This window comes from Ambystoma mexicanum, chromosome 9 (genome assembly GCF_040938575.1).
Source record: "Ambystoma mexicanum isolate Mex_15411 chromosome 9, UKY_AmexF1_1, whole genome shotgun sequence".
Lineage (NCBI taxonomy): Eukaryota > Metazoa > Chordata > Amphibia > Caudata > Ambystomatidae > Ambystoma > Ambystoma mexicanum.
Window position 1 is genome coordinate 581,657,828 of NC_090931.1, and position 26,705 is coordinate 581,684,532.

At 48.2% G+C, this 26,705-nt stretch overlaps 1 protein-coding gene across 3 annotated transcripts in view; it reads right to left on the minus strand.

Moving 5' to 3' along the window:
• The window catches only part of AKAP10 (A-kinase anchoring protein 10), a 538,635-nt gene that overhangs the window by 151,161 nt on the left and 360,769 nt on the right, over positions 1-26,705 (minus strand). For all 3 annotated transcript variants that reach the window (XM_069615189.1, XM_069615188.1, XM_069615190.1), the window contains 2 exons: positions 23,434-23,601; positions 9,367-9,476 (listed from right to left, as the gene is read on the minus strand). In XM_069615189.1, the coding sequence (XP_069471290.1) occupies positions 9,367-9,476; positions 23,434-23,601 (278 nt within the window). The remainder of the gene's footprint in view (positions 1-9,366; positions 9,477-23,433; positions 23,602-26,705) is intronic.

Below are 26,705 nucleotides of genomic sequence, written 5' to 3' on the forward strand. Positions count from 1 at the left end.
CCTGCATTGGCACTGTGAGTGAGTTGACTCGTACAAGTAGAGGCAACGGAGGAAACGCGTACAAAAATATACCTTCCCACGGGAAGTACAATGCGTCCCCCAGGGTCCTCGGTTGGTGGAATCAGCTGGTAAACTTCTGGCATTTGGAGCTCGCCGCAGTCGCAAACAGATCGATCTGGGGCCTGCCCCACTTGAAGATGCGGTCCACCTGGTTTGTAGAAGTTCGCACTTGTGGCAGGACCGCAATTCCCTGCTAAGTGAGTCTGCAATGGTGTTCTTGACTCCCGCTAGGTGTCGAGGAACATATCTTGTCCAATGGCCCAGCGCCACAAGTCCTGCGCTTCCTTGGAGAGTGCTGGGGATCGAGTGGCCCCCTGGTGTTGTCTGTGAAAATCCTCAACACCTTGCCCTTCAGAGGCGGAAGGAACAACTTGCGGGTCCAGAACACTGCTCGTAGCTCCAGGATATTGATATGGAAATCCTCCTCCTCCGGAAGCCAGAGACCTCTGACGTGCAGACAAATGGTGTTGGCTCTCCAGCCTTCAAGAGAAGTGGCCGTGGTGGCCATCTCCTGGTATGAAGGGTTTTGAAAACCTGTGCACCGGTCGATGTTCGAGCGGACACCCCATCATCCTACCGCCCAACGGAACTCCTAGTCAGGCAGAATCTTGGCCGCGAAGCTTCCGGACACCTGTATACAGAGCATCCAGGAACTCCTGAAGAGGTTGCATTTGCAACCTGCAGAGTCGGATGAGGCAGAAGAAGGAAGACATGCCGAGCAACGACTTGACGGCCCGAAAACCATGGCCGTCTTCCTCGACAACAGCTGCTGCACCTTCCCTTGAATGGCTGCTCCCCTCTCCTCCGAGGGTGACGCCAGGCAGGACACCATATTGAGTCTGGCTCCTAGGAACAGCACGTTCTGCGATGTGTGTTAAGCAGGACTTTGGATAGTTAATGGAGAATCCCAGATCCGTCAGTTGCTGGACGGTCGCCTCCCTGTGTCCGACGGCCAACTCCTGTGACCGGGCCTGGATGAGCCAGTCAAGGTAAGGGTATACATGTATGCCCTGTAGACGTAGATGCGCTGCCACCAGTGTCAGGCATTTTGTGAACACTCTGGTGGCAGACTTCAATCCGTAAGGCAGAGAATTCAACTGGTAGTGCTGACCCTGCACTACGAAACACAAACTTCCGATGTTCCTTGAGAATGGGGACGTGGAAATCGGCATCTTCCAGCTGCAGCAACATCAAGAAGTCTCCTTCCTCCAGTTAGCCGAGCACGTGTTGCAACGTGACCATCTTGAACTTTTGGGACTTCAAGTATTTGTTGAGATGTCGGAGGTCTAGGATGAGCCTCCAGCCCCTTGCCGTCTTTCTGACCAGAAATTATCTCGAATAGAAACCGGAGAACGAGAGCCATTGGGGAACTAGCTCTATCGCCCCTCTTTGCAGCATGGCCCATACCTCTTCCAGGAGCTGATGGATGTGCTGTTCCCGACGGTAATCGGAGGAATCTTCGGACACGTGCGTTAAAACTCCAGGGTGTGCCCCTGGGCGAGAGCTTCCAGAACCCATCTGTTGGGGATGATCTTCCAGTCGCCTGTCCGGTCTCCAGTCGGGGTGTACGTGTGGGGGCTTCGACATCCCGGCTGGGTTAGCCCTGCTTCGGAGACAGCATCCTGCCCTGCGGGCGGCAACTAAGCTGTCCTCTGCTACTGTAGGCCTGGGAACGGCCTCTGTAGGCTTCCCGAGTCGTGGATCTGGAGGGCTGATGGTACAAATAGGAGAAACTTTGGCAGACCTGCTCGACTTTAGCCTGGAAGAGCAAAAAGAAGAGTGATGCAGGTCCGGGCAAGTTTAGGTCCATGGACTATTTCTCTCATATGATCATCCATTCAGCCAGGCAACTGGCTACCATCTGTGTACCTGCAGGACGCATATTTACCTATACCCATTTGGCCGCCTCACCTCAGTTACATACGGTTCTCCATAGGCCATGATCATTATAAATACAAAGTCTTGCCCTTAGGTCTCAGCCCGGCTCCAAGGGTGTTTACCAAGCTGATGGCAGTTGTGGACACATTTCTGCGCCACAAAGCCATTCACTTGGATTACTGGGTGATCAGGGCTCAGTCCCCAATCCAAGCATCACCCTCCTGCAGTATCTTCTAGACTTGCTGTATGTACTGGCTCAGTCAGTTGACTTAAAGAAATGTACACTCACCCTGACACAGAAGCTGGAGTGCATAAGCTTCCTATGCGAAGTCTTTTCTACAGAAACTAGGAAAGTGACTTCTGAAGACAGTCACATTGCTTCAGTCTTACTCCCCAATGACGACATGTTGGTTCCTACATCTATTGGGACTAACGGAAGCATGTGTTCTGCTGGTGCCTATGTCCAGGTTGAGGATGCATCACACTCAGCTACACCTGGCAGCAAACTGGACTCTACTATCAGACCCTCTAACCAAGATAGTCCCCATCATGTCTGCAGCAAGATCTCCTCTAGTGGTCAGACCACTGAAACCTTCAGTTGGGCTCCACTTTCCAGGACCCTCATCAGTTCACCACCACGACAGACTCCTCCCAGTAAGAGAGAACTGTTATTTCAGTGTCACAAGCATCAATCTGTACAATAAAGTGCCTCTGGTAGTCCAGTGCCCTCAGAAGAGAGGCTTGGCAAAGGGAGTCCTATAAACCCTAAAAGGCCTTCTTACACTCCATTGACCAAGTAACCTGTTGGGGTGTTTTAGGAGTGGTGAGTGCAGTCAAGGGCCAGCTATGGTGCCAGTCTGCCATGAAGTTCCGGTAATGGCCAGTAAGGCCTGGAAAAGCTCTCACATAGGTTTCGTGGTAGGGGTCTCCGAGTCTTGTAAAACTGGTACTTTACTGGGTAGAGGGTGAATCTTGCCCCCACCAAACTCATGCCCAAGGTAGGTTTCTAAACGTTGACCTATCTGGCACTTGGTAGTCCTTATTGTCAAATGGACCTGCTAAGGCGCCTGTAACACAGTCACAAGATATTGTGCATTTTACTCCTAAGTAGGGCTGAAGCCTGCAATATCTTCAAGATATGCAGAAATCATCTAACCCATTCAGGACATGGTTAACAACCCTTTGGAAACTAACAGGTGCATTTTTTTTAACCCAAACAGCATTACCTTGAAATGGTAAAGACTCGGCTGTGAAAAAACAGTCTTCTCATAAGTCTTGGTGACTGCATTAAGAGCTCTTTAGTCCATGCAGAACCTCAAATCTGTAGTGCCTGCCTTTGGTATCAATACTACTGGATGGGAACATGTACTGTTAGAGGGCTCCACTAAATCCAACATCTTGTTGACCTCACACTTTATGCTGGATATACCTTTGTCTGACATTCTGTAACTCCTACCTTTAGTAGGCACACTATGGCCAGTGTCAATGTCACGCTGACACCAAGGTGTTGAACCTGAGGGTAGAGAAAACGGGGGGGGGGGGGGCGAGGGGGGATTGCCTAAGCAAAGTTCTCACTTCACCCTGTTCACAACACAGACACCCTCAATGGAAGCCCGGAGCAGATCCCATTTTAACCCTAGGCATGAATGCCTACAGCCTATTTACATGGAATATTTTGGGGGACTGATTATGCCTTCCAAGATCCACTAAATAGTTTACCTCATGCTGTCAAGTATCCGGTAAGGACCAGACCATTTGTCCTGTAAAGCTCTAATAGGTTTCATGATCAGGATTTTTTGGCCAGGGCAAAAACAAACAAGTGAAGCTTTCTGGTCATACCAATGTTTCACCAGTGCTTGTCCAGCCTTCAAATTGGCCCGAGCCATCAGAAGGGCCAGCCTCTTCCTGAAGCACACCATACTGTCAACTTTGTAGTAACAGGAGGAGTGGGGGACTCCCATCCTTCCGTGACTAAAGCGAAGGTTCCTCCTACAGGGTGACCAAAAAGTTCAAAAGGCTAAAGCCAACCCCCTTCTTGAGGCACCTCTCTGTAGGGAACAAGCATGGAAGAAGGTCGTCCCATGTCCTCTTTCGGGGCACTTTAAGAGCTCCAATCATGCTTTTGAGAATTCTGTAAAATCTCTCAACAAGACTATTTGTTTTTGGATGGTATGCAGATGACCATTTGTATGATACCCCCACATTCCTCCCACATGACCTGCAAATAATTAGACAAAGTTAGGGTCTGTCAGACAACTTTCTGAGGGAAGCCAACCCTAGTAAAAATGCCCACAAATGCTTTAGCGACTGACTTTGCAGTCACTGTTTTCAGTGAGATGGCTTCAGGATATCTAGTGGCATGATCAACAATCACCAGGATAAACCTGCTGCCCGAGGATGGAAGATCAAGGGGGATCAACAATGTCAATCCCAACATACTCAAATGTCACACCCTACTACTGGGAATGGTACCAATGAAGCCTGGATCTTTGTTTCACTTTTGCCAGACAACTGACAAGTAGTGCAACTCCTGCAGTGACTACCTACTTAGACCCCCATTTTAGGCCAGTAGGACTGCATGGTGTGGTAAGTCCAAATCAGCAGAACAACAACACATTGCTTCTTTACCCAATGCTTTTATTTTAGTTTCTCAAAAAACCTAAACTAGCCATATGACTTTGGTCCCTACACTAAAGGAAAAGATTTCAAAGGGTGCACGTCAGGATGTCATCCAAAATAAAGTCGGTCAGCCGTCTAGCAACCTACAAAGAAACTTAAATCGGAACACAGAAGTACTCAAGGGTCTTTTAGCCAGATTCCTAGTTTCTGACCTGCACTGTCTTAAGATTTGTTAAGGGCTTCATGCCATAAGCAGGATTTCAATATCACCAGTAAATTTCTCTGGGCCTTTTGCTCGAACTACAGTTCCAGCACAAATGTTCAATAAGTCTCCTTATGGCCTCCTACCCGTGGTAAACGGGAATGATGAATGTCTCCATGCTTCCTAGCCTGCTATTGAGTTCCAGTTCTGTACAAAGCCAAATTCTTTCAAATGTCTCATTTGGCTAGGCTCAGAAACCTCTTTGGTTCCGACCCCTCCCCAGGATCACAGGTTTAACACCTCCTCCTGGGGTTGGTCTGATAGCAGCCCACCAAGGCACGATCGATTCTCCGATGTCCCCCTCCCTCTCCAATGCTCCGGGTCTTTGGTATCTGCTCTCAACACATCTTGGGCTGCTTGGTCTCTCAGCCCCTCTTGGGCGCTCAGCCCCCCTTGTGCTTTTTACTGTCCTGTCCTGGCTTGGGGTATATGTGTTCTCGCCCTGTCTCGAGCTCTATGGTACCTCAGCTCCTCTTGGGCTCTTCGCTTCCTCACCTTCAGGCATTTAGATGCTTGCCCTCCTCTGGGCTGTTTGGTGCCTCAGTCCCTTTTGGGGTATTATCTGAGCCTGTTTGTCCAGTTCCCTGAATGCACAGAATACCTGGCTTGTTAAGGTGGTTTTCCTCAGGGGAGATGGTAGCGAGGTTCCACCTTCTCCTTGGGCTTCAGCATCAGTGCACAGGCCTCGGTGCTTCCCGTCGGATCGCGACAGGCCTTTGGAATCGGTCGCAGGATGCAGTGTTCCACTGGCGCTCTCACTCCTCTGTGCTCCATGCCTTCTGCGTGCGATTGCTTTCTTGAAGGGGCACAGGCCCTCTGTGTCTAGGCTCTGCAGGCTTGTGTCTCCTCCTCCTGCTCTCCCTCTGTGTCGGACTAACGGGCCCTTTATATTCCTCTTTGGAAGGAGACGAACAATCACTCAATTGGTCCTGCAGGTTGTGTACAATGATGGGAACAATACAAGGTCAGAAACCATAAAAGGTACCTCTATATGCACATTCGCATAGTTGTCTGGTGCAATTTCCATTTAGACAATAAAGATACTGGCTTCCTGAGACCATAGGGGGTAGCATACCCCCGTCAAGGGATGGCCTCACCTCTAACCGGGGGTTGAGGTGGGGCCTTTTGGACAGCCAGGGGAAGCACCCCCAGTGGATCAGTGGATTGTGCTTTCCCTGTCACGTGTGGGGTGTTAGGCTTAGTGCACTCACCTCCTCCCTAGACCCAAAGGCGGTGACTCCCCCTGGGCAGAGGGGGACACATTCCCTGGATTTATCACTATGGATAACTTCTCCTTAGTCCCAACATGACCTGCAAGGGGGACGTTATGTGCCAACTGAAGGAGGAAGAGTCTCACATACTGGAGGGGCCACCAACCTCAGTCTTCTCATGTGGACTATGGGTTCACTGGGTTTATAGTCAAAATGTCGAAAAAAAAAATGTCGAAAATAATAATGTCGACATCCTATACTTATAATGTAAAGTCATTTTTTCGAAAAAAAAATGTCGACAAAAAAATGTCACTTAAAACTATCAACACCTCACCCAACACCCCCCTGCCACCCCCCACACCCTCCCCAACCACCCTCCCACCCCTCATACTCAACACATTCTAATTATATATTTATTTATTTTTTCAATAAATAACCAAAAAGAGTATCATTTACTATGGGGGGGGGTCCCCCCCAACCCTCCCTTACTCAACACCCCCCTGCCACCTCCCCACACCTCCTCCAACCACCCTCCCATTCTAATTATATTTATTTATACTTACAATAAATACAAAATTTCAAAAAAATATCGAAAAATGTCGACATTTTTGTTTGTCGACATTTTGACTGTCGACATTTTGACTGTCGACATTATGACTGCACACCGGTTCACTGTACATTAACCCACCTTCCCAGTAGATCCCACGTTTCCCAGGGGATTCGCCCTCCACTGCAAACAGGCCCAAATCTTAAACATTCCAGAAATGGACCTTCTATCTGACCCAGGCTGAATTCTTCCCTGACCGGTTCCCCTTTTGTAAGTAAACTCTCCAGTTTCGAGTGATTATGGGGAGTGAATACCTCAGGCAACAACTCTTCATCAGGTCAGGTGTTTGGTCAGCTAAAAACTCAGTTGAAGGTATTTTAGGGGAGGAAATCTTCCCCTTTTTAGGAACCTTTGACGCCTTACACTTGGGTTCCCGCTGGGGCTTAGGCTTCCCCTTTAGGCTTGGCTAAGGTAACGTGCTTTATTCGAGACCTTGTAAATGGTCTTTCTGCTGTATCACCAACAATACCAAAGTCTTTAAGATCATTCCCCAGCAGACCCGAGACTTGCCTCTGGACACTTACATGAATCCTTACCAAGCCTCAATTTACTGCTAGAATGACGTGTGTTACTTGGAATCTTTGAGGGAGCCATCAACTGACTTGGTGGGCCTCAGAGGGGCTCTGGCCAGAGACTCTGGGTTTACCAATTGGAATCCACTACAGTTATATTGGCACCCAGTGTCCCTGATAGTAGTGACACCTGTACCATCTACCAGTACCACAATTCTTAAAATAAAACTTGGTATCGTCAGGGAAGGAAGTACAGGCTTCACCAACTTGAGGTTCCCAAGGGACAGTAGAGTCACTTCTGCTGCAATGCCTCTGGGCAGGATATCAGAAGTGAAGGGTGGCTCCTGTGCGTATGTCTCCATCATAAGGGATTGCCAGATTCACAGAACAGACCCCCAACGTCTTACCTTTACATCTACAGTCCCCTTCAGATGGCCAATTGCTCCATGGGTTATGCAAGATCCTGAGGCCCTTCATATGTAGGGAGGTCTGCGGTGAACCAAGGGTTGTGGTGGTCTGCGAGTTTCTGCTTTCTGAGGAGCAGATGGTCCACTTGATCTACTGCTTTGGTTAAAGTGCTTGTATAGTTAACAAGATTGCAAAAGAACACAAGCAGGCCATTACAGCAACTAAAGGATTTTCTTCAAGACTCTCCATCACCCACAAATGTTTGAGCATGACCGCCCCACAATACCTGGCACAGCAAATCGTTAGATCCAAGTTTAACAGACCTGTTAGATCCTTCCATGCCCACAAATTAGCCATTCTAAATGTGAAAAGAGCCAAAGGAGAGGGAATAAGCTTCCCAGCATTTGCTGTAAACCACTGGAATTCCCTTCCCACAGAACTAAGAGCAGAAGACTCTTACTTGGCCTTCCGGAAAGCTCTGAAAACTTGGTGATTTGCCCAATCTCCCCCTTTTCTGGTTAAAGGAGATCTGCGTGCAATTTGTGTCCCTAATGCCTGTGCCGGCTCTGTATGGAGGCGCAATCTACGCACAATAAAACGTTTGTATCATGTAACTGGTTTGCAACAGCGCCCTGATGCCCAAGGGTTTTGGTGCTTTACAAATGTAAAAATAAAGTATCCTAACTGCACTTCACGTTAGGGTGACGTGTGCAATTGTAACAATACAAGAAATTCACAGACAGTCTCCCAGTACTGATAGGCTCATGGACTGATCAGTTACCTCATAAGAATGAGCAAAAGGGCAAGGGAAGTAAAGCAGAAGGCTTTACTTGCCTCCAAAAAGTCAGGACAGGGTGCAAAACAAAGAAAGGTTGTCCCATAGAAGTGTATCAGAGGAAAGCAGCAAAAAGAAACGTTCCCCCAAAAAATGACAAGGAGGCTTGAAGTTCCTCTTGCCACAAGGCAGTGAATCAAAACAAATGAAGGGAAAAAATCAAAATGTTAAGGGGTCCTAAAAAGTGGCCAGAGAGGCCCCAAAAAGACAGATTTGGTCTTAGCATTGGTAACTGAGTACATGAGGGTGTGGAATGTGGATTTGAGAGGTTCTATTTTGCTGAACGTTTGTTTTTTTTAACTGTTGGAGTTTGTGAGGAAGCTGGTGGTGCGTGGGGGTAGGACATCAGGAATTCAGTGCTTGGGCTACTGATGAGGTTTTCATGGTCATGTTACATACAAAGTGGACACTTATCACTTAGGTTACAATGTGGGGAAGGGACCCCACAGAAGTGGTCGACTACACAGACAATTTAATTACTTGAAATGTCAGAGGGCGGAAGCATATGAAACGTCACAGAGTAGGAGCATGCCTATGGATGCAAATCATACAGTCATGTTACAAGAATCCCACCCCATGGAACAGGAGCAAAATACCATTGTGATGGAAGGGAGAGGCATTCAAGCTCATCCTACTGCACATTATCTGGGGTGGGGTCCTTACATGAATAACACGCCGGGTCCTGTTTGAGGTTAAGTGCCAATATGACAAGAAATACAAGATGGTGATAGGGTGCCGACATTCACACTGGCACTAGAATTGGTCTGATAATCCTTATGCTGCAATGCAGAAAAAAATACACCTTTTCCCTACTGTTACTATTCACCATCATGTAGCTAACAGTCATTAATTTGTTCTGAACTAAAAAGCTTCATAGTCCTCAGATTCCAAAGTGTACACTTAATTTGTTGGTCATAGACGGAAGTAAAAACATGAAAATGGACATTGGCTATTCAATATTAAACTGGCCTTACCCTGCATAGGTCCGCTGATATAAAGACTCTGGGTCCAGGCTTGCAGCATCTACAATTATTGCTTCATCAAAGTTTTTCAAGATTTTAACGTTTGCCTTTTTGACACTGGACTACAACAAAGAAGCTACATATTAGTGTCCAATTTCTTATGCAATGCACATTTAGCTTTGTTTCAACATATCAAACATGTGTGCTTTGTTATAGGTATTGTGGGATGAAACTGATATAGCCACATTATTTAATTTGTACCCTCTTTCCCTTTCTTCCACAGACTACAGTCTGGTCCACCAAGTCAGTTGATGGTCAGCCACCGGTGTAGGCACAATATTGCCACTTCCAGACAAGCCACAGCACTTTGAGCACTATGGTGGTGTTTTGGCATAGTACGTATTCTTTGTAACATTCCATATCAATTCAAGGATTTTTACCATTCCAGCCTAGATAAACATTTACTGCATAATACAATCACATGCATTATTTTTACATTAACCTGTCGACAATTATGATTAACAGTGAATTAAAAAGTGCACTTTGGACATTGCACCATTTGGAACAGGCTCCTTTCTGAGCCTGTGCCAGTGTCTCACTGGAGGAGCATAACAATGGGGCACTGAAGAGATTTCCTTCACCTCATCATTGTCCTCTCACTTTCTCCTGAGGTGAGTTCAGGCATTTCAATGTGCCGGAGCTGAGCCACTGCCCTTACATGGCTTCCTCTTTTCAAACCCCCAATACTTCTAGTCACAGGATAGGTGAGAAGGATGAGCTGAGAAACAAAAGCTGGGCCACTAAATGGTTGCACAAGACTCTTCTTTTAACTAATCCCTGGCCCCGGGAAAGGTGAATGCCAATTGGTGCTTCAAGAGGCTATGGGAATGTATCCATCTTCTATTCCATTTCCCTATAAATTTGACTGCCATATTGGCAGACAAGGTTGTCATACAAAATACTCAATTACTAGCCTTAAACAGTCCTATTATCAATGAATAGAAAAACCAATAACTAATGTTTATACCAGGAAACCTACTTTTCCTCAAAGACAATGAATTCAAAAAGGGCGTCACATTGTGACTTGGATCCCATGACCAGACAGACCATAAGTCTCCCAATTAATTACTTAGGGGTACACTAAAGGATGGCTAAACCAACACACACATCAGGCCTCTATTAAACAAAATAGTTAGGATGGACAGTCTCTACATGGTCTGGGAGGGCTTCTCTGGAACTTGTTCCAAACAAAGGGTCTCTCGTGCCCTAAAGTGGTCAATGAAAAGCCAATTTGTCTGGGAATTAAGATTTTACCTGGGGCTCTGTTGAAGGTTTTTCAGTGGTTCCCGTAGCATGGCACTGCAGGCTTCCATGTGGCTCCCAAATGTTTTCCTGCAATTCTAGTCTCAGGTTCTCGGATTAGTGTTCCCTGAACCCAAAGAGTAGCTAGGTTGATTTATCTTTGGGCTACTAGGTCCATTTAATGTCGAAGAGCGAGACATGGCGATTGACTTTCTATGCCACAAGAGCGTCCAGGTCTTCCTCCAATGTCTCCCCAGCTTGTGGTTGGCAGGGCCATGGAGAAATCCCTCTGGTCTGCCCAAGGGCTGAATCTCATGGACCTGCATACATCTTCCTCCCTGGTTCTGGTCTGACCCTCTCCTTCCGAGCACAAGTTGAACTTCATGCTGTATGTCAGTTTCTCTGGCCACAGACCGCTCAAGGATGTGGACATCAACAAATGTCATCATTCGGGATCATCAGTGTGGTACAGTCGGACACGATTGGAGCACTGGGGTATGTTTGGCAAACAGCATGAATGTTATGGTGGGTTCATCTTGAGTTGATAAAGCGATGCATAAAATACTGCCGTTAAAGGAAAGAATTTCATTTTGCAACTTTCCTTCCATTGACATCAACGAGACCCCCGCTACTTGCGATGACTTGAACCCTGTACTGGCTTTAAGGAAGTAAGAAGTGTCTTTTTGCTTCACTCCCCTTGCGCGACTTACTTATTTTGGGGGCACAGCCCATAAAGTTACCAGTGGAGGCGACATATGTACCCTGTGTGAGATATTACTGTAGCACACATCACCTTACAGTGAAGTGCTGCTGGGGTACCTGGTATCCCTTTTTCTTTTGTAACTTTTTTGTTACCTTTTTGATGTGCCCAAGATTGGATGGTGGCAGCGGACAAAGTTCTACTATTTTTTATGGTGCACAGGTTTATTTTTTTAATCGCAGAATGCCATTCCGGCCTTCATTTACTCAAAATTGCTGCGCCATGTAGCTTTGACCCCTCACTTAGGATTTCCTTCTGCAAACAAAAGTCAGGAACTGACATACAAAGCATGCACTTTCATGGGATCCAACTTGAATACCCAGGAAAGGTGAGAGTATCTGTGTGCATGTGTGTGAGAGATCTGGCCTGATATTGAAGCCTGGACTTTTGTCTGAATCCACATTCAAGCCATGGAATGCCTGTTACTAGGCAGATGTGGGGCTCGCTGCTAGCCCTTAATGGACAGCCCTCACCTTACTTGTTTGAATTGGGCCGGTTTCTTGCCTTTGGTGGGCTTGGGCAGCCCCCAGCCCGAAATTGTTGTAAAAGGAGAAACCCTGTATTCATTTCTCAGATCGACCACCAGAGACAACAAGATGACGAGAAGCCAGTGCTGACGAGCCGGAGGACTGCTGCAGAGGAAGACCAGCATTGCCAAAGCCAGGTTTCGGTGAACCCCTTCCACTCTTGCTTCAACCTTTATTGGTGAGGCCAACCAGTCCAGATCTTTGAATGAGAAGCACACTGCCAGAATCACCCCAGGACCATTGTGTGGGCTGTCCAGTCTCTGCAAAGGCCTCTCAGATGGACACTGTCTTGAGGTAGAGCTTGATATTTTTCATGTCGACACCTTGTGGCTGAACACCGTGTTGTCCTGCTCTCCTCTCCAGAACAAAGAGGGGCCTTCCTGGAGCCAAGTCTTCTCACCACCACATGTCCCACCTGCCACCCCTGATACTGGTTAACTTTGTTGCTGCCCATCTCTGCCATGCCATGGGGATCCCCTCCTGTTGTGGGATCTGCTGTGGTTGCTTTTCTGAGGTACCTGGTCTGCCCTGCTAGTAGTTCTTAAAAACCATTAATTGGAGTGCAGAATCTGCATACCCAGAGATTCAGAGTACCCTACAGGTCGTTAATCAGAGCAAGGAGTACAAGTGTACTGAAACATTTTTGTGGCCACCTCCAGCCACAGGGATTGTCTGGGTGTAATCAGATTATAGCTGTGGATCCCACAATCCCCCCGCCACCCAGGCGAACCCCTATTGTGGTGGGATTGAGAGAGTAACCCACAATTCCTACTTGCATGTGAACTTGAAATGTGTTTTAATTTCACAGCTTCTACCAACCTATTGGCTTTGCCAAATATTTTTCTAGAGGAACTTACATTTCCACTGTTACTTTCCCGGAACTTTCACTCTGTTGAGGCACTTGGTCGGTGTACCACAGGGAAGGACATCAGAAGCTATTGATGCCTTAAATTTACAAGGCAGAGAATACGGTTATGGTTAAAAATGCTTTGTTCTCTCACTTTACTATTTACAGTTTCTCGTGGTACATTGATATGGACTGATTTTCTGCGATCAAGAGTAAAGTGTGGGTAGTCTCATGTTGAGACATCGAACTTTGTACAGATATGTGCATATAAGTGTGGGTTGGTGATGTATACGTTTCTGTGATTTTACCTGCTTAGTGTGTTTAAGCTCTAATAAATTAACATGTTTTATACTTCTGTAGTGATTCTAATATTTGATTGCTTTGTGTACGGTTAACTGTACGTATACACCGCACAATGTCCTAAGTCAGCCTTTCTCCTCAGTCAACGTTAGCTTGATAGAGTTTGGCTAGGCTAAGTGTCAAATACAATGTTCACTAATTAGGTTGGCGTCGCATTACTCCGCCACATGGTTGGTCCTGAAAATCCTTTTGAAGAACATGTAACTGTTGAATTGCTCGGACACCAGCCAGCTCAACATACTGCAGCAAGTAGAAGGAATCCATTCCCTGAAAAAGAGAATGGAGGCACACGGTTATGATTTTGTTTCCTTGTGTAGCCCCCTAAAGGCTCTTAAAGACTGTCAAAACAACGGAGGGCCCTGAAGGTGAATGAGTAATAACAGAAATTAGTCCATGTCAAAGGTGTTTTGGACGTTATGTTAAGTGTGTCTTTTTTTCCCCCTCTTGCTACGGAAGTCACTACCATGATGGTCCAATTGCGCCCAGGCTATCTGCCCTATGGCGCAGCCCCCAGAGACACAAGGGAGTGTACATACCCCCACAATCACCCCAGATGGCACAGATGCCGTTTGTGCGTTTTATGACCAGTAAAACTATGCAACATCACCCTCCCCATGTCCCATGCTTAACCAGCTGAGAAAGGTAAAGGGGAGATGTGCATTATAAAGAAGCTTGCAACTCCCTGATAAATGACCAAGACTACTTCTGAGTGCATAGGACCACCCAATATGGAAAATATTGGAATACTATGAGTGGGGTCTGGAGTTGTAAAATGCTGCCTGTAAACTCCTTCAGCCTAACCTACCTAATGTAGCCATATTTCCTCGACCCATGATTTTTTGTTTGCTAAATTGCTTAATGTTGCTTGGAACGGCTTAAGATTTATTTTCCTCCTGCTTTCACTTTTGGGCTACTAGTGGAAATGTCTTACTTTCGGGGAGGATTATGTTGAATTAAAGTGCATGTATTGTTTTCCTGCTGGTTGTACTGTATATATCTGCATGTGGTTAATAGGTTGTGCAATGTAGTCTGGCAAAGCACAAAAACCAATATATTTTTATGTTATGTTACTCTGCTTTTGTACTACGCTCAATCGCCACCACAGCAGTTTCAAAGCCAACTCTCCTTGTCCAAGCTGTATTATGCCCCCACCTGGGTTCACCAGCCCAAAGTCTGCTGGGAAGAATAGAATGTGCGAGAATGACGCAAGGGGGAGTTAGGTAGGGCTAAATTATTGTATTAGTATTTTGCATGTTCATCCACTAACTATGGACTATCTTCAAGAGAGGCAACACAGAAGAGTATGTGTTGAGCTACTACACGTCTGGGATTCCAAGGCAATATTGGAGTATTAGAAGAGAGATCAAGTAGTGTTTGGTGCTGGAGGCGATCAAGCGCATCCTTGCAGAAATGTAGACAAACTACCCGCCTGTGTCCAATTATGAATAACTTTAGGGTAAGTGGCGTCCAGAGCCAGTGATGGAGGGTGAGGTTAAAATCAGTGACAGAAGAGTGAAGTGAAATGTGAGCTAGGTCTGGTGGTTGGATTTCTGAAATGGCATTCTGAAGACCTCCATGACTAGGTTCCTCACGATCGTCCCGGTTGTGGGGCAAAGCTAAGCCTACCTTGGGATGTGAATGGCCATCCATTTATGATAGATGAAAAGTACCATAATATAATTGGAAATATATGATGAATACAAGTGGGGTATACTTGGTAGACCCGTGTCTGTGGGTAATGAAAGAAGTCAAGGCATGACTGAGTGTTGGGAACGATTTTCTTTTTGCACTTTCCCTCCATAGATTTAAATAGGACACACTTTTTATTTTGCTTGTTTTGAACTATGTCCAGATGACTGGAGATGCGTAAAACCTTATGCTTTACTTCCCTTGCTGTGTTTGCTCATTTTTTGCAGGGAATACGACTGTCGGTACTGAGAGACTGTTTCTCTGTATTAATTGTATTTTTATAACTGCACACCACCTTACAGTGCATTTAGGGTATTTAATTTCCTTATGTTTTTATATAATGGTTTTTGGTTACTTTTACAAAGTGCCTAAGACAAGCTGGCGGCAGCTGTGAGATTTTTACAGTTTGTTACTTTACTCGTGCACTTTTACATTTACCGCAAATGGCTACTGAAAGGTGGGTAGCCACCCCAAGATGGCCGTGCCACAAGGTTTTTCGCTGGTTGTTCGGCCATGTTGTTCTTTGGTTTTCTTCATATTTTCTCAGGTCAGGAAAAGCCTTATAATATGGAAATCCCTTTCCTGGGGAAAGCTGTGGCAGGCTAAGGGGCTTTGTGTGCGTGTGTGAGCCAGAAGAGAGGGCTGGGATGGTCTAGTCTCAATCCACATCCTCTGGTGCATGTTGCTGGGAAGATGTGATGACCAGTGGTTGTCATGATTGGACATCCCCTGGCTGTCTGAATGGCACAGATGGAACAAGTTACTTACCTGTAACTGTTGTTCTCCAGCATGGGTCTGGCATGGATTCACATGCTCATGAATATTCCCCGTCGTCAGGCTGGGAATCCTCGGTATAGAAAAAATCAGTATCAGTTTCGTTTCTGATCTGTCTTTCTCAGTAGTAACCAATCACTGGTCTCTGGGTCATACTGCCCTCAGCCAATGACTGCCCTTGCCCTAAGCCTCGCCCCTGGCAGCCATCCTCAGATTTGGTAGCACGTGAAGCAGCAGTATGACCAAGTGAAGAGCCGCAGAGGGGTAGGCGGGAGGGTTTGCATGTGAATCCATGCCAGACCCATGCTGGAGAACAACAGTTACAGGTAAGTAACTTGTTCCTTCTCCAGAATGGGGTCTGGCATGGATTCACATGCTCATGAATATAAGAATACATAGCAGTATACACATGCACAACCACGGGAGGTGACAAAAGGCTCAATATCAAGCAATACAACAACTCAACATTAAGCAACTCTTACCTCCTCACCAGGCTCACCTTAGGTGAACAGGTTGCGCAGCACTGCCTGGCCGACTCTGGACTCCTCCCTGGAATCCCGGTCGACGCAGTAGAATCTCGTGAAGGTGTGCGTCGACCTCCACGTAGCAGCCCTGCAGATGTCAAGCAGGGGCACACCAGACAGGAACGCAGTGGTAGCAGTGATCGCTCTGGTCGAATGGGCTCTCGGACGGCTGGGCAGCTGTCAGTTTGCCAACCGGTGACGGTGCATGATGCAGCCGGAGAGCCATCTGGAAATGGAAGTCTTCGAGAAAGCCTTCCCTTGATTCACAGGTCCAAAGTTTACAAACAACTGTGATGTCTTCCGAAAACTCTTCGTGCGGTCCACGTAGAACTTCAGCGCTCTAGCTACATCCAGCGAGTGCAGAGTCCTCTCAGCCGGCGACGGGAAGAAAACTGGCAACACCAAGGGCTCGTTGAGGTGGAAGTCTGACGGCACCTTGGGCATGAAGGAGGGGTGCGTCCGCAGCACCACCCTCGTGTCGTGAAAAGTCAAGTATGGAGGCTTGCAAGACAGGGCCTGGATCTCTCCCACTCGTCGTGCAGAGGTGATGGCCACGAAGAATGCGGTCTTCCATGACAGAAACTTCAACGGCACTGAATGCATAGGCTCGAATGGGGCCCCCCCATGAGCCTAGTCAGCACCACGTTGAGCTCCCACGCCGGGGCAGGGGCCTTCACCGGCAGGAATGATCGGAACAGTCCTTTCATAAATTCCTTCACCAGTCGATGAGACCACAAGGACGCCCGTCCTGTAGTTCTGGTGTAACATGAGACGGCAGCCAGATGTACCTTGATGGAAGCGTGAGATAGGCCAGCCTTGGCCAAAGACAATAGTTACGGCAATACTTGAGGGGCCGTAATCCGCAGAGGGTTAATCTTCTGTGCACGGCACCAGACAGAGAACCTCTTCCATTTCTGTCCGTAGCACTTGAGAGTTGAGGATGCCCTGGCCTTCGCAAGAACCTCTCTGCAGTCGGCCGGGATGTCGTATCCTCCAAACTCTAGTGCTGCAAGAGCCAGGCCTGCAAGTTCAGCGACTCTAGTTCGTGATGAAGAATGGCACCTCCTTCTCTGGAGAGAAGATCCGCGTCCGTCGGCAGCTTGACTGGTGTGGACGCTGACAAGTCCAGAAGGTCCGGGAACCAGATCTGCCTCGGCCACGCCAGTGCGACGAGGCTCATCCTGCACCGGGACCTCTTGAGCTGGTTGACGAGCCGGAGTAGCAACTGCGGGAACGCATAAAGGAACAGGCCGTCCCAGGGGAACGAGAAAGCATCGCCCATGCTCCTCAGTTGGGGAAACCTGCTGGCGAACCTCTGGCACTTGGAGTTCGCCGCCGTCGCGAAGAGATCGATCTGGGGTTCGCCCCATCATCGGTCCACTTGATCCTGGCGCAGTTCCCACTCGTGGCACGAGCGCAGCTCTCTGCTGAGTGAGTCGGCGATGGTGTTTTTTTATCCCTGCCAGATGAAAAGGTACCAGAAACATCCCTTGGGCGACGGCCCAATGCCACAGATCCTGGGCTTCCTTGGAGAGGGCAGGGGATCTGGTTCCGCCCTACTTCCGAATGTAAAACATCGTGGTGGTGGTGTCGGTGAAGATCCCCACCACCTTGCCCGAGGAGGGACTTGATAGACCTCACTCTGGCCACGTCCGTGGCTAGCAGACGTTGCACCTTTCCCAGGATGGTCCTTATCCTTTCCTCCGACGGTGAGGCCCGCCGCGCCACTCTGTCGAGCTGTCCTCCCAGAAACAGGGCGACTTGCGACGGGGCCAGGTGGGATTTTGGAAAGTTGATGGAGAACCCCAGGTCTGTGAGCAGCTGGACGGTCTTCGCAGTGTGTTCCACGGCGAGCTCCCTTGTCCTTGCCCGTATGAGCCAGTCATCCAGGTAGGGGTAGACGTGGATCCCCTGCAGGCGCAGCCGCGCCGCCACCGGTGCTAGGCACTTGGTGAACACCCTGAGCGCCGATTTTAATCCGAACGGGAGGGCCTTGAACTGGTAGTGCCGCCCTTTGACCACAAACCTGAGGAACCTTCAGTGTCTCTTTAGAATAGGGATGTGGAAGTATGCATCCTCCAAGTCCAACGACGACAGGAAATCGCCCTCCTCCAGCTGTCCCAGCATGTGCTGGAGGGTGACCATCCGGAACTTCTGTGCCTTGATGTATTTGTTCAGTCATCGCAGGTCCAGGATGGGACGCCATCCTCCGGTCTTCTTCTTTACGAGGAAGTATCTTGAGTAAACTCCGGAGCCCCGAAGTCTCTTTGGAACGAGCTTGATGGCACCTTTCCTGAGCATCGCCCTTACTTCCAACAGCAGTTGAGGGACCTGATTTTCCTTCCTGGCCACGGGAGGAATGCGGGGGCACTTCTGGAACTCGAGGGCGTGCCCCAGGGACAGGGCGTCCAGCACCCAACGGTCGGAGGAGATGGACCCCCACATGCCGACGAACTTAGTCAGCCGGCCCCCCACCGGGGTGCTTCGGCGGGAGCCCAACCCGACGGTCGGTTCAATCTTGCTTGGAGGCCGCTTTGCCTCCTTGACCACCTTGGCGACGACGGTGGATCCACCTGACTTGCCGCGTCCCCTGTAGGCCTCCTGCGACTAAGATCTTGCCGCTTGACGGTACGTAGAGGAGTTGCTGCCGGCTCCCTTGGAGGCACCCTGTCCGGAGCTCCGAAAGGACGGCCGTGGCTGTTGGAGCACACCCAGTGCACGGGCCGTCTCCGTGCCCGCCTTGATCGCCTGAAGGGACTCATCAACCACCTTGCCAAAAAGGTTTTTCCCATCGAAGGGCATGTCCAAAACCTTGGTCTGTACGTCCTGGCGGAAATCCGTTGCCTTGAGCCATCCTCGTCGTCTCAGGCAAACGCTGTTGCCCAACTGATGGAAACCGGTGTCGGCGATGTCCGTAGCCACCGTAATGGCGTGGTCCGAGGCAATCTCACCTTCCTGTAAGATTTCCAGGGCCTCAGCCCTCTTGGCGTCCGGAAGGAGGTCCAACAGAGGGGCGATCTTGAACCACAACTCCGTCGTAGTGGGCTACGATGGCCAGGGCGTTGGCCGCCTTGATGGTCGTCGCTGCAGATGAGATGACCCGTCGTCCCATCGCATCCAGCTTCCTACCCTCGCCGTCCGGCGGGGAGGTTGAAGTCGAGGCCGATGCCCCCCCCCGCTTTCTTTTTGGCCGTCGCCGAAACAACCGAATCCGGGGTAGGTTGCGCCCTAAGGCACAAGGGGGGGCAGCGTCGGGGACCCGGTACTTCTTCTCGTACCGGTCCCTCTTCGCAGGAGCCGTGGCAGGGTTCTTGAGGAGGGCGAGCCCCTCATCCCAGATGTCATCAAGGAGCGGTACGGCAAGGACCGTCGTCCTTTTAGCCTCGCGCCGTTGGTAAAGGAACCCTTCCTTCTTTTCTTCGGGGCAGAGCTGGAAGAGCTCGGATGCCCTGGAAATCATAGCATGGAAGGATCCAATCTCGTTGGGCGTGGACGCCCGGCCAGGGGGGTTACGGGGGACAAGTCCCGTCGTCGCCTCCGTCATCCGTACCCGTCGTAGTCGTGTCGATGCCTGTATCATCCCCGTGGGTAGTGGACCAGGGGGGAAGGCAGAGAAGGCCGCAGAGGCGGGAGAGGAGGCCTAGGATGCGTCGTCGTCCTCTTAAGTGGTGGGCTCTCCGAAGGTCCTGGCTCCGGTTCCCCTGTCGGGTCTGGCTCACGTACCTCCGTCGGGGGAAGGGGCAACCTCGTCCTTATCTCCGAGCATAAGGACTGGGTGGCTGACAAAATGGCCGCCGAGGTGTCCTGCGGTGCCGTAAACGACGGGAGCGAGGGCTCTTGAGGAGCCTCGTCTGCGACACCGTCGCCCTCGTCGAGATCCCTCCCGATGGACTGGGCCTCGTTCACGACTTGGATGAGCTCTTCAGAGGTCGTGTCCGTATCCACGATGGCCACCAGCCCCTCCCCCACCCTTTCCAACGAGGACTTCGTGTGGGTCTTCTCGATGGGCCAGAAAGACGACTCCCTCCACGGTGGCAGGGAGACTGGTATCTGAGGGCGCCTCCACTGGTGTAGCCTCCACAGGCTGAGCCAGGGCCGCGGCGACATCCTCAATCGAGGTCTTAGCCGGGTGAATTAAGGCCAACGTCACCTTCTGTACGCCTGAGGCCTTCACTTTGGGGGGAGGGTCTGAGCCCCGCTAACCCCTCTGCCGGAATCTTCGAGATCGACCGGGGCCTCTCCAGAAGCTTCGCCGGGTTCTCGGACATCCTCTTACCCGAGCCAGAGCGTTGGCTCGTGGTTGATGGCGCCGGGGAGGATGCGCCCGGCCTGGCAGCCAAGGAGCCCGACCGTTCGGCGCTCCCGGTGCCCGCGGACTCGCGGTGCTTAGCCTTTTGTTGGGTCCCCGTCGCCGGGGCACCCTCACAGGACTTAGAAGACCGCTTCGACTTCTTTTTCTTCTTCTCGCCTGGCGGGTTCTTACCTTCCAGCCAGTTGGCGAGACGGAGGTGGCGATCCTTCATGGTCCGCTCAGACATGTTCCCACAAAACGCGCAATCCTTTTCCTTGTGCGTCTTGTCCTCATGGAGACAGTAGAGGCATAACGAATGCTCGTCCTCCTTGAAAACGTTCTGAAGCTGGCATCCAGGGCAGGTCCTGAACAGCTTCCCGGGCGTCGAGCTCCCTTTCTCCTGGGCCATGTCCGGGGTAGGCCTCAGAACTTCTGGAATCCTCCAAAAGCGTAACTCGACAGAATCTTCACCCTTGAGGGGCGTAGAAACTCCAAAACGGATCCCCGTTGATCAGATGTAGAAACGGTGGAGCTTGAGGCTCTATTTAACCGAAAAAATGAGAAAATCTCCTGAAAAAAGCGTGAACACGCAGCAAAAGCACGAGAGCTACAGCACGAGGACTCCCAACACTTGACTTGCGGTAAAAATCTGAGGATGGCTGCCAGGGGCGGGGCTTAGGGAGAGGGCAGTCATTGGCTGGGGGCAGTATGACCCAGAGACCAGTGATTGGTTACTACTGAGAAAGACAGACCAGAACGAAACTGATACTGATTTTTTCTATACCGAGGATTCCCGGCCCGACGACGGGGAATATTCATGAGCATGTGAATCCATGCCAGACCTCCATGCTGGAGAACCTTACCGTTGATGGGGTCGGGCTTTCTCTACGCTTGAATCTTGTACAAAAGCAGAACTCCTGCAACTGTTTTTCAGATCACTGTTGGAACCACAACTTCTACAAGGAAGAGCAACCTGCTGATGACCCGAAGACTACCTCCTCAGCCGACCAGTATCAACGCCAGTGTTGTACTGGTGAAGTCCTGCTACTCTGCCATATCCCATGAAGACACTAGCCAGTGCTTCAACCCCTGGACCTGTGGGAACAACCAGTCATGGCCCCGCTTGAGGATCTATGCCATCAGAAATATCCCTGGACCAACCTGTGGACAGAATAGCTCTCTTCTGGGGTACATCGCTACAGCTCTTGTCATTGCGAGTAGAACATTGAAGGGAAGCTGTACTGGGCCTGCGCCTGTGTTCACCACTAGACGATATCGCTTGTCGCCACCTGACCAAGGTGACTTCTATTGGAAGGCTACTTCCATTCCACAAGGTGTCCTGAGAGGGTCTGCACCGCACAAGTCTTCATCTTTCCTCCTTTTGTGTCTTATTGGAAGCTGTATGCAACCATTTCCTGTGCACCGCTACAGGCTCAACGCCGAATGTGACCCCCTGCACCTGCGACTCCTCAGACTTCCTCAACCACACCAAGTGCAGAAGATTGTGTCCCCAACATATTCCGGAACACCTGCAGTATATCTGTAAGAATCACAGTCAGGGGGTACGTTTTACATACCCTATGGATGACAGGGGGTACAGACATTGTTAACAGTGGGTGTAATGTTCTGGCCCTAACTCCCACAGAACTGACATTTGGTGGTGGAACCTGGGATCCTTCCATAGGCCTATCCTAGTGCATTGGCTTGATTTGAGTACTCACCTGACCTTTACTAAAAGTGTTATCCAACTTTGGAATTATATGCATTAATCATAACTACTGGCACTAGATCCCTATAATAACCTACCTAAAGAAATATATGCTTTGGAACTGATGACTTCTGGGCCCAAGGCCCCAAACCATGTTAGGTTGGGACTTCATATGGTTGAGGGAATCTATGTGTGTTGATTCTAAAGAGTTATTTCTGCCTATATTCTCTGCATCTGACTCCTCGCCTGTATTGCACTCTTAATTGGTTCATATGCTATTCAATTTCTCCCAAGGGTGCTCGTGTACATATATTTCATAAGGTTTTGTGTGACAATACTTACCTTTGATTATTATATGCTTGTAACTAAAAGGTTAGTAAATAAATGTATTTTCATATACTACTAACAAATTACTGATGTTTCTCTGTGTGAACTCATTGTAACCCTAGACCACTCACACCCTTCCCAAGAGTACCCTTGACTGCTCAGTTACCTCACCTTTCTTGGGTTTTGGCTAACCTCTTGGTGCCTACAAAGTTTACCATAGATAAAATGGCCTCCCATCAGGGGCGATTTTGGAAATCTATTTTAACACTGGGGAAAGCCAGTAGAGTACCGGGTAGACCAATTATCTGCTGTAATCTTCACAAAGGGGGAATCCACAAACGCATGGCTGGGGAGGTTTTAGGAATTCTATGTAAGGGGGTAGGCGGTCACTCACATCAACTCTGCTTCCTTCTACATCGTTTATAAAAAGTTCAGGGATCCCTTGCGGGTGAGAGGGAAGAACCACTTTTCTTTGTGGAAACCATACACAAATCTGATCACATGTACATCTGTGGTCTTAGTGTCTATGGGGACGTAAGGAAACTGCTATTTAAGTGGGTCACTTGTGTTGCTGATGTTTCTCTAAACCCAAGATGGTGTTGGATCAGCAGTTCTATTTATTTTCGGAGTGATTACAGGTGATAACAGGTAAAACAAACTGCCTACTTGTGTGATTTGCTGGCACGCGGCAAGGAGACCTGAAATTATGCTAATCTCTAGAGGAAGAGAGCTAATCTCAGGGCTACCAAGCAGGATGGAATTGAAATTTAGACTGATGAGTCGGTTGGAGACATTTTCTTGTCCCTGATGTCATGCTGCTTAAAACCATTGGACCCAAGTCAACTAAAGGTAGCATGGGCCCTTCTCAAATAGCACCACTGAAGCAATGTCTGCCAGTTCATGCAATAAATGTAAACTAGATAGGAATGTGTGCGATATCAAAGAGCAGAATATCCAAAATTGCTCTAACCTGAGTGCTTGTAGTGTCGGAGCTCCCAGAATCATGATCCAGTGGGTAATTGGGACATTGACCCGGAACACCACTCCCCCATGCATACTCATCTCCACGTACTGAATGGATGAGGTCATTCAAGTATTTGTAATAAAGATTGCTGGACAAGAAACCGGGTAAAAAAACCTATCAAGGAGACAAGCATAGGGATGAGAGAACAGGTCAATAGACAATGCTCAATATTTAAAATGTGACAACTTCTTCTAACAGTATCAGCTGAGGTGCCAAAACATGCAATTTAAGGAGAAAAACAGGTTGCATTTGATTGTTCATTATGAGACATCTAGAGTTGACGTTAATTTCTGGGTCCAAACTTATCTTGGAAGGTCACTGCAATAGTTTGTTTCAGTGTGCTGTAGTTACAGAAATTGGTCAAAATACATTTCAGATTACAAATGTATCTCCAAATTATGTTAAACGCCTGCTTAATTACAACCGTTCTAGATCAACAATTACGCCTTTGAAAAAGTCCATGTGATGTAGCGAACCAGGATTAATCTCTGCCACAAAAAATAACCCTGTTAAAAAAATCACGTTCACTGCTGGATTTAGCAATTGAAGTTTGTCCATGGCAGAGCAATACCTTTTAAGAAATGGGCAGGATGGAGGGAATAAGAAGATGAGAAAGTAAATGAGTAAGAAAGGAGACTGGGTGGTCAAGTAAGCAAGGGGCTAGAAAGACCAAATTGCGATTAAAGGGATAAGGAAAGGACACACGAGGAAGGACAGCGGAGAAAGGGAAGCAATTCGGAAAGAAAATGTGGAATTGAGACAAAAGGGTGCTTCTATTCCTTTTGAAGGCCATTAACTAAAGACCAGCAAATGTTGAGGACCGTTTTAGTGACAACAGTTTTCTAAACATTGAGCAAGGTACAGCATCTAAGTGGACATTATTAAATCCGGACATCACACTGACACAGTAAGTGTGATTAATGGTCTCTTTAATTGCTAGCCATGTACAGCAGCCCCACACCCTTCACAACTCATCAACTGTCCCTTCTAAAACAAACATTCCTCTTAAGAACCTCAAGCTTGTTGGACAGCTCTATTAGGGAATGAAGTTTCAGTGAAAAACAGTGGGCACACAACTATGTACATGACAAAACTATATACATGCAAAGTAACTGCTCATATTACTATAGAACACACCACCTTGCCTTTACAGGAGGTGCATAGAACATCCATGTAATATTGTTACACATTATTTACATTTCCCTTGAACATTGCCACTCCATCTTTGAACCATTTCCCCCCCCCATTACTCAACAGCACAGTAGTTCCCTACGTCTCGGGAGGATAGCTCAGGGGCAACGCGCTCGCCTTAGAAGCAAGACGATGTGATGTGGAGCCATACAGGTTCGATCCCTGGGTCTGCGCTTAGAAACCTCTGTGCATTAAGCACGTTATAAATGACCAATCAATGTTTCAGCACCCTCAAAGGTCTGGAATATTTCATCAAACCCTTATCCACTTTTCTACCACGCTTAACCTTAACCCACACTCCCTCTTCAAAACACATTCTTTCACACAATATTTTGCATCATACCTCTCCTTGGCCCGCCTTTGATCCTTCACCATTCTCCTATGCATCACCCCCACTGGACCACATCAGGGGCATTCACAAATGTCTTCATCCATCCCAGATGCAATCTGGAGTGAGGTACTCTCTTCCTCAAGGCTTCGAAGGGAGAGACTCCAGTCACTTGGTGAGGAGCAATCCTATATTGGACGATACGCTCCATTATGGCACGTTCCCAATCACCCCCAGAGGCAATCGTAATCCTAATTACCTCCATCAGAGTCATGTTAAACCTTTCAACAGTCGCATTCCCCTTAGGGTTATACAAGCCCATCTTTGAATGTCCTATCCCATTGTCCTCCAAAAATGTTTCCATCTTCTTCCCCACAAATTGGGGACCACCATCTGAAATTATCTTTCAGGGAAACCCCTCTCTCCAAAATACAGATTCCAAAAAAGTATGATTCTACGTGAACTTATTTCCCTCACAATGCATATTTCTGGTCACTTAGACAATAATTCCATCAAAAGAATCACGTAAGCGTTTTGGGTCCCCTCGGGTAGATATGGCTCCCAATATATCCATGGCCACCACACCCCAGACTGAACTTGGAGACTCCACAGTACTCATTGGTGGTTTTCTTTGCCAACTAAGATCTTATCACCGTCTCTACCGCCCTTGCACCCCTTCAAGAACACCTGTTTCCTCATTCATTCTGGGCACCAAAAATCCTGTCCCAAGATAGCCTTTGTCTTGCAAACTTCAAGATGTCCCTCGTGCACTATGCCTAGTACCACTGTCCTCATGGCCTCTGGTACAACCATCCGCTCTCCCCTGACAAAATTCTTCTATCAACACTCAACTCTTGTTTCACCCTCCTATATCCCTTTATTTTCTCATGTAGTTCCACTATGGGCCTCCCCTCTTGTACATACCTTACCACGGTCATGTAAATTACATCTTTTCACATTCTTCTCTCCAGCCACTTTACTTGGCAACTTCACAATTAAATACTTTGCCTTCCTCCTCGTACCGATTCCATCATCCTCATCTATGGTATTGCGAGACAAAGTGCCAGCAATGACATTTAGTTCACCTTTCATGTGCTTCACTTCCATGTTCAAACACTGCATTGCATTGATCAATCCAACAATCCTCCTTGAAACTTCATTTAATCCCTTCCTGTTAAAAATGCCCACAGGAGGTTTGTGGTCCATGATTATGACAAACTTACTCCCCCCCCCCCCCCCAGACAAACTGTCGGAATTTTTCTATCCCCCACACACAAGCGAAGGCCTCTCTCTCCACCACCGAATAATGCTTTTCAGCATCCTTAAAAAACACGTGACGCAAAAGCTAACGTTTGCAGTATATTCCCACAATTGTACATCCCAATCATCCTTGAATCCTTTTAAAATGGGGACATTCATCAAACACCTTAGGTCTTCAAATTCCTTCTGCTAACTCACACTAATTAAACTTCACACCTTTCCTCCTCGTCTTTGTTCTTCCAGTCATTTTCTATGAATTTGCCATAGAACTCGACCAAACCTAGATAAGAGGACAATTCCTTTTTGTTTTTAGGAGCCCTCATCTTTTCTTATTGCTTCCAGAGTGGCAAACATTGCCTTTATACCACCCAGGGACAATTCATGGCCTAAATATTTCACTTTCTCTAGTCTAAATCAGCACTTATCAATTGATATGGTC